The sequence below is a fragment of the Gracilinanus agilis genome, chromosome 3 (assembly GCF_016433145.1).
Source record: "Gracilinanus agilis isolate LMUSP501 chromosome 3, AgileGrace, whole genome shotgun sequence".
Classification (NCBI taxonomy): domain Eukaryota; kingdom Metazoa; phylum Chordata; class Mammalia; order Didelphimorphia; family Didelphidae; genus Gracilinanus; species Gracilinanus agilis.
In genome coordinates, this window is record NC_058132.1 from 468,549,345 (window position 1) to 468,563,918 (window position 14,574).

Below are 14,574 nucleotides of genomic sequence, written 5' to 3' on the forward strand. Positions count from 1 at the left end.
ACATTAAGTATTGTGTTAGCAGTAGCATTAGAGCTAGAACTCAGGCTTCCCTTTGGCAGAATTCTTTGTATTCTCTCCCACAGTTGGTCCCTGAAACTGTCATTATAATAATGTGACCTGCATGATTCTTTTAATGGAAAGAGCAGAGAGATAGCCAAGAGGGAGCCAAGTCATCTTAGAGTTTACTGCAAGATAAGCATACAAGCATACTGAGTGAAAAAGCAGATTTTGAAGGATCATTTCAACAATAAGGATCTCACCTTTATAAATTCCATTACTTCCTCCATGGATGTCTCCCTTGTCCGTCACCTCCTCAATGTGAGCTCCTTGGTCAGAGGTAAAGTATACAAGGGTCTTATTTGTCAATTTCTTCTTATCTAGAGCTTTTAAGATCTGCCCTAAAGGAAGAAAATATCCTCAGGTTTAAAACAGCTCATTCCACACAAAAGGAATGGGCATGTCTGCCCTTATTAATTTGTCAGCTAATTTCCCAGGAAGAAAAGAAAAAGCATTTTTATGTATAGCAACTGGCACCATGCTGATCACATTAGGAGACTAACATGTGGAGCTAGAGGCAATCAAGAGGGTTGTTTGATTGCTCTAGGGTTTCCTGCAGTATTGAGCAAGATTTGCAGTCATCATGCCTAAGAGTTTAAAAGTCTGTTTGTTCAATGCAATTGTTTGAAATTCACTGGCAAGAACCTCAGAATGATTCTGCAAAGAATAAAAAAAAAACACAACAACAAACAACTCTTAGTTTCGTATCTTATATAATATTTCTCTGAGACAAACTAGATGATTGATAATAGAATTATTGCTGTAGATAGCTAACCTATGGAATTATGTGCCACCAAGCAAAAAAACAATGAAGGAAACAAAGAAAAACATTAAATTATTAAATAGTTTTTAAAAGTTTTTTTATCTTGTGTCATCAAATGTGGTTCTCCTTTTGCAGCTATTCTTAAGTAGAATTTCCTATCCAGCTACTCACTTTTCATATACATTTCCCTCATTTCAGAAACCTCTTGCAGTCACTGATAACTTTCCCTTTTTCTTCCTCTTTTCTTGCTCATTGGATATAATCATAACATCTGGGGAGCAGGAGGAGAGAAAAACTAAGCAATGTGGTGGCAACTACTCTTGCAGGTGCTTCAGCCACAGATACTGAAAACCCAGAAAAGATAGTTCTTGCCACCAAAGTCATAGGCACTGTCCAATAGGTAACTATTAGAAAATGATATGGTTTTATCAGTAGAAATGACATTAAAGAAACATTAGTGCATATGCATTGTCTCTTTATCCTACAGACCTATTTACTTAATTTGCAGATGGAATCTTTTATCTGTTTTTGCCTCACCTGTAAGAATGAGAACTTCTTGAGAGAAGGGGCTGTCTTATATTTCAATTTGTGTCCTCAGTTTTGCATATGGTCATGTGTTTAATAAATGCTTTTTTATTTCATTTTTAATACAACACCTCCACACAACAGTGTACATCTTTGCACAGAAAGGTCTGGCAGTGCAGATAGGGTGCTAAGTCAACATATAATAATTTGGAAGTGATTCAATGTGGTTGACTTTAGGGAAAATTGTCATTTTTCTTGTGTGTGTTCAACAAATTTCTACAATAATTCAGTCATTTGTAGGATGTCCTGTCTAAGGCAAATCCAACGCCTGGTTGTTTGGTGAGCCTGCTTCCAGAAGTTTGTGATGATGCAAAATGGAAAGGTTCTTTATAAAGTGGTAGAGAGGAAACTCAAACCCAAGACCTCTGGTTAGGCATCCAGCTCTTTTTTCACTGGATCAAACTACAAAGTCCTTGAAGGCAATAGTGTAACCAAATTATTTAGTTCTGAGGTCTTCCCTAACACTATGATATATTCAGATAAAGTAAGGGAGGGCAGACAGAATATTATCTCTTCCAAAAGAGTTAAGAGCAAGAACATGAATACCTATAATTAGTATCTTCAATTTTTAAAAAATCTATAGTCATCAGATGAAGGTATATTTTTCCCCCTGTGATGAAGGAAGGATCACAACAAAAAAAGATGAACCAAACTTTTCCAATTATTAGCAAAGACATTGAAATTTCCTAAAATGTAGGGATAGAGACTGGGACTAGACTATAGAGGCAATTCCCAGATTATAAAATTCTTGCTTACCAATGCAGATGATGACATTTAACAAAATGTTTACCATATAAATAAGCATCATTATGTATGTACAGAACTGCAAGATGTGACAAGTGGCAGGCATTATAAAGATGTGGCTAGTGTAGTAACTGACATTACGGGATATCATGCTTTACTGTTAGATGAAACACATGTGCAGATTTTATGCAAAGGGTTATCTGGCTCCATCTCCAACTAAAGCCTTATTCCTTTGAAAATGGCAATTAGTTGTAATGCAAGAAGCACTAGCAAATTTCCACAATCTCAAATATTTCTTTTCTGAAACAAAATGTTCTTTTTTTTGCATTTGGCTAATGCCTACTTCTTAGTCAAAAGCATGCAGGATATGGTGAGTAATTCAGGAGCATGTTTTTAATCATAATTTTACTGTCATTAGTGTTTTTCAAGGGCATACAACCATGCACCTCCAATTCAGAAAACAAATCACCTTTCATATTTTCAGAAGTACCATGGCTCAAACTACATTCTGCACAGGGACTAAAAAAAGAAAAAAGAGAAAAGTTTGCCTTCAAACACAATTTGGATTTTCATCCCACATAACCACTCTGTCCCATTTTGCTACTCTACTTGTTCCTTTTGTTCCAGGTAAGTGTTTCTTTCCTGTATACTTTAAAAAATTGTCTCTAAGCTATTTTTTAAATCTTCAAACTGTATTTTATGCCAGATTTATGACACCTATTTATCCTACTGCAAGTTGCTACCACCTTCTCTATATCTTAGCATTCTAGATTGTTCTCATGGATTCTACAGTATATTTAATAATAAGATATTTCTTTTTCTTGTTTTTATCCAGCTTTCTTAGTGTTTGCCCAAATCAAATGATCAATGTCATGGTAGCTAGAAGATTAAACCTTTCAAAAATGAAGAAAGCAATATGGTGGTGGTACTGGTGAAAAGCAGATGGGCCTCTAGAGGTTTTGAAATACCCATACTAATTTCAATGTTTTCTAGTAGTAAACTATAGTCTAATTATTTTTCCTAAACCTTTTAAATCTCTGGGAATATAAGATGAAGAAAGTATAAATGGCACTGAGACGATAGGAACCAAACATCAATGAGAAGCTATAGAAGTTCAAAGCAACATTATACTCTCCAGTCTCAGGTTCCAGCTTAATAGTGTGGTGAACTAAGTCATTTAATACATATGTGAAGTAAAGACTATTACCAGGAACCAAAATGATTATATTGAGAAAGCACTGTGTATGCCAAGAATATACAATGAATGTAAACAATGACAGAAAATGACCCTAAAATAGAGGTCTCAAACTTGGGGTCCATAGGCAGCAAGAACTCATAAAAATCCTGTGTCCCAAATCAGACTTAAATGTAATTGGGGGGGCAGCTGGGTAGCTCAGTGGAGTGAGAATCAGGCCTAGAGACAGGAGGTCCTGGGTTCAAACCCGGCCTCAGCCACTTCCCAGCTGTGTGACCCTAGGCAAGTCACTTGACCCCCATTGCCCACCCTTACCAATCTTCCACCTACGAGACAATACACCGAAGTACAAGGGTTTAAAAAAAATGTAATTAGGGGGAGGCAGCTGGGTAGCTCAATGGATTGAGAGCCAGGTCTAGAGATAGGATGTTCTAGATTCAAATCCTACCTCAGACACGTCCCAGCTGTGTGACCCTGGGCAAGTCACTTGACCCCCATTGCCTATCCCTTACCACTCTTCTGCCTTGGAACCAATACACAGTGTTGATTCCAAGATGGAAGGTAAGGGTTTTTTTTAACATAATTAGGAATATTTATAGTCGCACTCTTTGTGGTGGCAAAAAAACTGGAAAATATATGGATGCCCTTCGATCAGGGAATTGCTGAACAAACTGTAGTATCTGTTGGTGATGGAATACTATTGTGCTAAAAGGAATAATGAACTGGAGGAATTTCATGTGAACTGTAATGACCTCCAGGATTTGATGCGGAGTGAAAGGAGCAGAACTAGGAGAATATTATACACAGAGATGGATACACTGTGGCATAATTTGAATGCAATGGACTTCTCTACTAGCAGCAATGCAATAATCCAGGACAACTCTGAGAGACTTATGGGAAAGAACACTATCCACATCTAGAGAAAGAACTGTGGGAGCAGAAATGCAGAAGAAAAACAACTGCTTGATCACATGGGTCAATGGGGATGTGATTGGGAATGTAGACTCTAAGCAATCACTCTATTGGAAATATTAATAATATGGAAATAGGTCTTGATCAATGGTACATGTAAAACCCATTGCTCATTCTACTGAAGGTGGGTGAGAGGAGGGAAGGGAAAGAACATGAATCATGTAACCATGGAAAAATCTTCTAAATTAATTAATTAAATTTATTTTGCAAATCACAACAAATAAAATGATTAGGAAATGTTTATCAAAATAAATAAAACTGCAATACAACACAGATAATGTTTTTGTGGTTTTGAAGCCAATATATTGCTAGCAGGGATCCATTTCTATTTGAATTTAATGCCACTGCTCTAGTGAGTTACATTTATTTAGGGAGAGAATGTGGAAAGAGCTGAAGTCTATTGTGAAGATAGAAAAAAGGACCGAGGAACTTTTATGAACTGGAAGTCTCACACTTTTGAAAGAAAGGACATTTTAATCTGTATTCTACACTAAAAACTTGCTTCTCATAGTTCATCGCTAGAGGTATATACACTAATAAACCAATTAGATAAGTTAAGCCTACCTTTTTAGTATTCACTGTGGAAAGTTAAGATGTAGGAAAGGCTGAGGTAAAAGTGGCTATCACCCAAAGAATCCTTGGTTTCATTTAGAAAAACAAAACTTACCTGAAAAGCTCACATCTTTATAGTACTTTAAGTTTTACAAAGCACTTTACACATATTATCTCATCTGGTCCACACAGAAACAAACCCTGAGGGAGGTGCTATTGTTACTCCCATTTTACAGAATGAGGAAGATAGGGTCAAAAATGTGAAGTGATCTGCCCAAAATTATGACATGAGTGACAAGCGGATAGAGCCTTTGTGTGACTCTAGGAAAGTCATTTAACTTATATTTGCCTCAGTTTCTTCAACCTCCCAGAGTTTTTATAAGAATCAAATGAGATATTTGTAATGTACTTAGTAATGCTTAGCATTTAGAAATGCTTATTTCCCTTTTTTCTTTCCATTCTTCCTTCCTTCCTTTCTCTACTTTTCCTCCCTCCTTTCTTTCGTCCCTCATTTCTTGCTTTTCTTTTATCCTTCCTTCATTCCATACTTCCTCTTTTGCTCATTCTCTCTCTCCTTCCCTTCCTTCATTTTACTTCCCTCCCTCCCTTCCTTCTTCTATCCCTTATTCCCTTCCTTCTCGGTCTTCCTGAATTCTAAGTACAAGGCTTTGTTCACTATGTCATGTTATCTAATATGCTCAAAGAAACTAGCTAAAATTCTACAAAAAGAACATGGAGAGTTTTGTCTATAGGACTGACAGTACTAGAATCCCAGAGTGATTTTCTAATGTGAAAGATAAAATCTGGGCCTCTTACCTGCTAGTATCCTCTTGCTGTCAGTTAGGCTTCCTAAGCTTGAACTGCATTTATAAAGATTGGAGCACATTAACCATTTAATTTTTCATAAGACTGATTCCATAAAGCCTCACTAAATCTCTCTTCTCAAGCTTCTGGAAGGAAATCTCCTTTGAGAATAATCTTTATCTAATACTGCCTTCTTGTTCATAAAGCAATCTATTTAAAGTCTAAGAGATCTACAAATGTTATTTTCCAGAAAGGTTCTCAAAGTATGATGATACCAATTTATACAGGATGATAGTCTTGTGCTCTTGATTATGAACTATGGAATGGCTTAAAAATGAACTGTTGTATTTCTATAGCTTTCTCGTATTGTTAAGCACAATGCAACAAATAGAGGAAACAATGCCCTTTGAAAACATTCACTTAGTTAGGAGGCCAAAACAAGTGAGGCCTTATTAAAAATGAAAAAAAAAATTAAGCTTTTAAGTGCATTTGTGCCAGTTTAGTACAGTTTCCTAACCAAATTTTAAGAATCCTAAATGGTCATACTTTTAATATTTGAGAATTTTGTTTGTATCTTTTCTTAAAATATTTTTTACCTCTTATGATCTTACTTTGTTTGAATTTTTTATATGTGGTGTTTTCCAAATAATCAAGGATAAAACATAGGAATCACATGATTTTGAATGATCCATTTGTTTTATCTAAGTCAGGGCAGCTAACTGGTGAAATGGTTTGAATGTTGAGCCTGGGATCGGGAAGATTCATCTTGTTGAGTTCAAATCAGCGTCAGACACTTAATAGCTTTGTAACCCTAGGACAAGTCACTTAACTCTGTCTGAATCAGATTCTTCATCTGTAAAATGATTTGAAGAAGGAAATTTCAAACCACTCCAATATCTTTGCCAAGAAAGCCCCAAATGGGGTCATGAAGAGTGGGACACAACCAAAAAAAAACCTGACAACAAATTATTTAAATTGTGCATTTGGGTTTTGAGGAGGTGAAGTGTATTTTTTTTCATCAGGACCTATGATTTCACATGTGTTGGGAACTCCACCCAAAGTGACTCCCTCTGTCAATCCAGCTTGACAACTTCTATTACTAAGAACCTTAGAGAGTTACCTGGGGCACTAATTTAAATGATCTTCCTAGAGTCATCAGTTAGCATTTGTATGAGAAATGAACCAAGGCAAAGGCCATCTCTTTATCTAGTGTCAAGCTGCTATTTGGAAAACTACTTAGAGAAATTCAGTTTTGCCTTGGCTGCCAACATAGTATGGTGACTCAAACAGCCAAAACAAGGGAGTAGAATCTATTCTGAAGTATTTACAGTGATGGGATGACAAGGCTAATACAGAAAGAAAATTCATGATTTTTCAAAAGCAGTAATTGACTCTGCAAAACTATGAATGATTTATCTCCTACCTTTATAATTTCACCTAAGAATACTTGGAACACCAGATGTACTATGAGGACCACATGGACAACAATTAAAGCTATTTTGAAGATAAAATGAACCCATTTATAACCAGGTCAGTGTTGGGGTTCAAACAATCCAGACAGAAAGGTTCTAAGAATTATGTAGGAGGAAGAATAACTGAGCCCATGGTGGTGGCTCCTAAGTAACACATAGCAGCTTCAAAGGGTCTAAGATGCCCTGGGTCTAGGATAACAATTGTTTTATTGCTTTACAGAGGCTTAGAAATATAATTTCCATCTCCACCTCAGAATCCATTTAATATCATACAAAAAGCAAGTTTGATATTCCCTGTGAAGAAGCTGCATAACCAAAGACTGTTTGACTTCATTCAATTCTTCCATCTGAAAAAAAATGTCCCAAAGCTTTTAAAATTTTGATTTGGATATTCTCCATTAATATGACATTTGAGAAAATTTATGAATCTGATATTTGGAACCAAGTGAGAGCTAAGAATAAAGTTGAGGCACTTGAAAAGAAAAAAAGTTCTAACACAAAATGAAGCCTGAGACTGTGTTTTTCTTTAGCATCTCAAGACTGAACGAGTCAGCAAGGTAGTGCTGTTTTTGTTTTGTCTCTTTCTTAGAAAAGCAAGCAGGAGGTTTTGGTATATAAAGAGCATCCAGGAGGTAATTTTCCCATTATGCTTATATCACACTTGGACCTGACTCTATGTGAGGCTGAGGCTATGGCTGAGAGGAAAATCATGATCTCTCCTCTAGCCTCAACTTTAAAATGTAGGCATCATCAACGGATACCAGTCATACCTACTGTCATCTCACAGTACAATCCCTGTTCTGAAGTCACCATCCTCAATGGCATCTCTGCAGGGAGCTTTCTACTCACACACACACACACAAGGAGTAGTGGGTAGAAGGAATAATGACTGAATACCAAGTAACCCAATAGCCTAGCCTTTTCCAGACAGTGAAGCTGACTTTCTGACTGGTTTTTCTCTAATGGGAAAAAGGAAAACCCTAAAGCTATCTAGGAGGGGCAGTGGATAAAGCATTGGGACTGGAAGACATGAGTTCAAATCTAGACCCAGACACTTACTTAGTTTTGCTTCAGTTTCCTCATCTTTAAAGGAAGGTGGGGAAAGAAATTGCAAATCATTTCAATGTCTTTGCCAAGAAAATTTCAAATGACATTATGAAGAGTAGACATGGCTAAAACAACTAAACAATAATGACAAGGCCAGTTTAATTATGACTATTAAGATGTTTATCCAAAATCAATAAATCAAAACTATAAGATTCTCTCTTGATTTAATTCTGTCCCCAGCCAAGAAGAATCTTAGCATTTTTAGACAAGCTCAAGTCTTGGTCTTTTCTGTGTCTCTGAATGACAAAGCTAAAAACACTTTTTGTAACAAAACCAAAATGACCCAAGGAAAACATGCCAGAACCCTAGCTTCCAACTACACTAGGCTATTGCTCTACTTGAAGAATATTAAGAAGCTATGAAGAGAGAAGAGTGAGTTCATCAGCAAATGATTATGCTGCTTGGCTAAGAGTAGCTGCCTTTATTGAAGCTGGCTGAGGCACAGAGGTCTTCTATACTAAGAAACAAGAAACAAGGAACAAGGAGGAGGGAAAGGAAAATCATAATAATGAGGTTGCCTGTGGTACCACCCAGACTCCAATTCCAGGGATTTGTTGGCCAGATTAGAGATATTTACTTCGGCCCTGATTCTATCCTGTAGACCATAACTTAGCTTCACAAGAAGAAAAAATAAAAAATCTCTAGCACATCCTTGTGCTGCCAGAATATAACAAGCTTATTAACTGAAACAGGAATAAAGTTGCCATAAGAATTTTCCCTTGGTAGATATTGTAGGGTACATAATGCCAGAGTGAAGGAATATGAGAAGACATCTAGAGGGAATGGGCTATTTTAAGGAGGTAATGAAGGTAGCTAACTGCCCCTTAGGCATTCTTAAGACCTGAACAAGTAGGTTGTTTTCACCAGAGCTATTCAGTGGAACTTGGAAACCCTTTGGGGGGGAGCATCTAATTTTAATATTAGGTCTTTGGATATATTTGCACCAGATCAAAACCTCATAAAATATGTGGGCATGGTAAAAACAAAATATGTGTATCAACAATGGATCTCTGCAGATGGATCTCATCACTTGTGGAAACCAGATCCCTACAGATTCACATGGCATACCACAAATCCTTATCTTCTATGTTGCTAGCTCACCCTTTTTGCTGGCAGTATGCAGGCTCTGTTGGTCCCACAAGAGTTCCATATTTCTCAGCAGGAGAAGCAGACAATACTCTACTCCCTTCATGGCATTCAATACTTACTCCCTGTCACTGTCAACCACATAATTCCGTAAACTACTAATGCCACCATTTTTTGCTATTATGAGAGTCAAACAGAAAGCTGGACCTGGAGCCAAGAAAATCCAAGTTCAGATATGGTCTCAGAAATTTCCTAGCTATGTGACCCTAGGAAAGGCACTTAAACTCTTTGCCTCAGTTTTCTCAACTAAAAAGCAAGAATAATAAAATCAACTATCTCCCAGAGTTGTGAGGATCAAAAGAGATAACATTTGTAAAAAGTTCTTAGGACAATGCCCAACACATAGTGGGTGCTATATAAATTTTCGCAGAGGGAACTATTGCTTCTGTCTTTTCCCATCAAAACTTATCTCTTCCCTCTGTATTCAATTCATAAGTATATGATTAATCACATCCATAAATACATGATTAATCAAGTCAGAGGCCCAAAGTTCCACAGCTGTACCTCTCAGGGCCTGAAACCTGCTTTCTGCCTCTCCTTCTGGAGCACTAGAACAGCTTGTCAAAAAAGAAAAACAACTTTCAAGTATGCCATGATTGCTGGACTTTTAGCAACACTGCAATCAATAACCAATACTTATATTTCCCCCATTACCTTCCTGAACCATTTAAGTTATCTTCACCAAATAGAATCTCAATGGTATACACAAACTATTCCACATTTGTCAGGAAGATATAGAATATGCTCTTCAGACCCTCTTTGAATAGTATGAACATATATTCATGCCCTTTAAACTCTATAAGACCCTTGTTCAAGCATTTATTAGGATCAGAAACTTAAGTTGGAGGTGTCTTTAGAGCAAATTGGCAGACTACTATGATTTTATGTCTAATATTCTTCTTCCACCCAAAAAACCACAGTTGCAAGATTCAGCTACAGAACTGTAAGAGAAGGGAACTGATGGACAATAAGAGTGTCAATGAGTTTGAAGGAACATAATTCCAAATTTAATACAACAGATACAAAGTACTAGACTTGGTTGTTTCTAAATTCTATCTACAAACTAAACTAAATTAAGCTAAATCAATGCCAGATTTGGTAGATTCTCTTTTTTATAGATTCAACTACAAAATCAAATACCTTGGCAAGAGCCAATGAGCAGATACATTACCAAGAAACCAGACCAGAACCATTTAAAATAATTCCAAACATGCCTCTACCCAAAACAAAAAACAAAAAACAAAAAACAAAAAAAAAACATTTTGCTAACTACTACATTCCCAATTCTCCCCAGCTCTTGTTATATGACCATGATTCTTGGAGTGGATGATTATTTGGAAAATTATTTACAGCGAGTAACCTGTAGCCACTCACAGTCTCTATGGCTGCTGAGTAAAATACAAAGAGGTGGCCAACTGGCTCTGATCATCAGTAGAGATGCAAAAAGTAGTTTGAATATATAATTCCAACAAGAATTAGGCTGATCTGTGATACTTTCAAAATCTTAAAATGAAATCATTCTTTAAAAGTTTACTACATTGGATAATGCATGACTGACATTGGTAGTATAATTAAGGAAAATCCTACGGTTGAGATGCTATGCATTGTACCAAGAGTCAGCTAGTCAATAAACATTTATTAAGCTCCTAATCTGCATCGGGCCCTGTTCTAAGTGCAAAAAGAAAGCCACACATATGCACACATGTTAGTCTCTTCTCTCAAGGAGTTCACAGTCTAATGGAGGAGACAACAAGCAAACAACAATGTCCAAACAAGCTATATGAACTTCAAATTGGAAATAATCATCAGAGTGAAGGCAGTAGAATTAAGGGTTATCAGAAAAGGCGTCCTGTAGAAGGTGGGATTTTCACAAGGATATGAAGAAAGCCACAGTGGAAATGACAAGGGAGAGATTTCCAGTAATGGGGGACAGCCAGGGAACATGCCCAGAGTAGGGAGATCACTGAGTGATTTGTGAAGAGAAGAGCAAAAGGGCCCAATTTTCATCACTATAATTTTTCCTTCTTATTTATATTTATATGTTCATGTGACCATAGATTTAGAACCAGAAGGAAGAGGAGACACCATTTAATCCAATCCTCTTCTTCCTACAAATGAAGAAACTGGGGTAAGAAGTTAAGTGATTTTTTCAAGGTCACTTGTGTATTAAGAAGTTTATATACATGTCCTAGAAAGTCTGTTCCAATTTTTTGTGTTGTTCACTTTTTCAACGGTAATGTATTTCTTCCAATTAAGCCAGTTTTGCCTTAACCACAGTGTTTTTCTATGATTTATGACTATGTTCCTACATCTACACATACCATCTGTGATAGTTTTATTATTGTACCTGGGTGACTTTTCAGGTTAACGATACCTGAGTTTAACTCTGCCACTTGAATTTTCTGTAAGAGATCTAAATAACCTGACTAGTTTTCATATCTATGGAAAATACTGGGGCTTTTTGTCAAAATTCTGGTGACATAGCACTGAAGTTTCAACATACTTTATTTGTGAACAAAAGAGTTGATTAGTGCTTGTGTATGAAACAAAACTTAATTCATATAAAGAAGTGTGTCCTCACAGGAGCAACTCAGGACTTATGTGCTCCCTTGGAGAATAAAAAACCCTCAGGATTCATCTAGGGTAAGGCTCTCTGTTCCCCACTTAAAACAGGTAACATAGAGATTTCTGAAAGGACATGTTTTAGAGTAATATCCTGCCCAGCCATGATTAATGATTCTAGTCTAATTCTGATTCTGATTGTAACCTAATTTGAACTCAGCTATCATATTTTATGGAGCTGAATGCTTCAGTTTTGCTATAAATAATTATTTAACATTTTAAATGTAATCCTTTGATATTTGATATCATCATCAACTAAATTCAGCTGCTGAAGGGTAGCAAAGTATTGAGACATAATATAGCTACTATCTAAAACAAACAAAAATATTCCTTTGAGACACTAAATTCAGTGTCCTAAAAATGCAAATCTTCAAAGCTGAAAACTGATAGAATTCAGAGTGGCTGGAAAAAATTGTTATATGAATGTAATAGAATATTATTATGCAGTAAGAAAGTATATCTATGAGGAATTCAGAGAAACATGGTAAGATTTTTGAACTGACAGAGAGTAAAATAAATAGAACCAAAAGATGACCATAATAACTACAGCAATTAACAATGAAAAGACTACTAATGGAAATCAAACCAAGCATTTGAAAAGCTAAGGGACAACTAATAGGTGGCACATTAGTTAGGGTGCTGACCTGAAGACAGGGAGACCTGATTCAAAACCAGCTTCATTGTGTGACCCTAGGCAAGTCACTTAACCCCCATTGCCTAGTACTTACCACTCTTCTGCCTTGGAGCCAATACACAGTATTGCTCCAAGACAGAAGGTAAGGGTTTTTTAAAATAATAAAAATAATAAATTTTTTTAAACCAGCTTCAGATGTTTACTAGTGGTGTGGCTTTCAACAAGACATTTAACCTCTGTCTGCCTCAGTTTCCTTGTCTAAAAATGGGAACAATAGTACCTACCTCCCAAGGCTGTTGTGAGGGTAAAATGAAATCATATTTATAAAATGCTTTGTAAATGCTAGCTATTATAAAAGTCCCAGAAGACAGATAATGAAAGATATCTCCTTCCTCTTAGCAGAGAGCTGGGACACCAGTAGGGCAGAATATTGTATACAGTTTCAGACATGGTTATTGTATCAATCATTTTTGACTGCTTTTCTTTATTACAGTTTGTAGAGAGAAGGGGAAAAGGAAGTAGTCATAGAAATGACTATTATGTAAAAACAAAATGTATTAATAAAATTGATTTTAAAAGAACCTGGGGAGTAGCTAGATAGATAGCACAGTGGATAGTCCCAGGCCTATAGTCAAGAGCGTTTGGGTTAAAATCTGGTCTCAGATACTTCCTAGCTGTGTGATCCTGAGCAAGTCACTGATTGCCTAGCCCTGATAATGTTCTATTTTAAAATTATTACTAAGACAGAAAGTAAGGGTTAAAAAAAAGAGAATCTTAAGGAATAGCTGTAACATGAGCAGCAAGAACATAGGTTTATCTAGCAACAATGGCTGAAAGGGATTCCTTATCTTCTTTATTGAAATGAGCATTTATGAAAAAACACAAATTATAAGTATAAAACAGTCTGTGGACTAATAATCATCTACCAAGAGGAAATAAATTAACCCATTTTTTCTGATTTATGCAATATTCCACTCTATTGCTTACTTGCTAAAAAGATCTTTCTAAAGTACAGGTCTGGTCAACCTTCTCTCACTTCAGTTAACATCATTTGCTTCCTATCACCTTAAAAATGAAACATAAAATCTTCATTTTTCATTTTTTTAAACCCCTACCTTCTATCTTAGAATCAATACTATATATTGGTTCCACAGCAGAAGAGTGCAATGGGGGTCAAGTAACTTGCCCAGGATCACACAGTTAGGAAGTGTCTGAGTCCAAATTTGAACCCAAGACCTCCCATTTCTGGGCCTGGCTCTCAATCCACTGGGTTATCCAGCTGCCCACCATTTTTCATTTTTTAAAAGCCTTCAAAACCATATCCTTTTCTGTCTTTCCAGTCTTATACTTTATTTCCTTCCACATATTCTGTAATCTAAGAACACTGGCCTCCTTGCTATTCCTTAAACATACTATTCCATTTCCCTATTCTGGCATTTTTCTTGGCTATGCACCATGCTTGGAATGTTCTCCCTTCTGGTCTCTACTCCTGAAATTTCTTGAGACTTTCACATTGCGTTTCAAAGCCTACATTCTCTAAGTCTCCTTCAAAGCTAATGCCTTTCTTCTGAGGTTACCTCCAATTTATTTTGTATATATCTTGTATATATTTGCATGTTGTCTTCTCAATTAGAATGTAAGCTCCTTGAAGGCAAAGCCAGTAGTTGTTTTGTTTTGGCTTTTTTGCTTTTCTTATATACCTATAACCTAGCACTGTGCCTGATACCTAGGAAATACTTAATAAATGCTTCTTGATTTGACCCAACACAATTATAAGACATGATTTTACCTTATATTTTGGAAAACATTTTCCTTCTAACTAATGTTTCTGAACTAGATTCCATGTCAGTTTTCATAGTTTGGACAACTGAAGAAATTGTCATTTCTCTTTGTTGACATCTTGTGTATTAATCATAGTCTA

The 14,574-nt window shown here is 36.3% G+C and overlaps 1 protein-coding gene across 1 annotated transcript in view; it reads right to left on the minus strand.

The window, feature by feature from the left end:
- STS (steroid sulfatase) overlaps positions 1-14,574 on the minus strand; it is a 179,939-nt gene that overhangs the window by 49,859 nt on the left and 115,506 nt on the right. Inside the window, exon 7 of the mRNA XM_044670388.1 lies at positions 261-398. Within this exon, the coding sequence (XP_044526323.1) occupies positions 261-398 (138 nt within the window). The remainder of the gene's footprint in view (positions 1-260; positions 399-14,574) is intronic.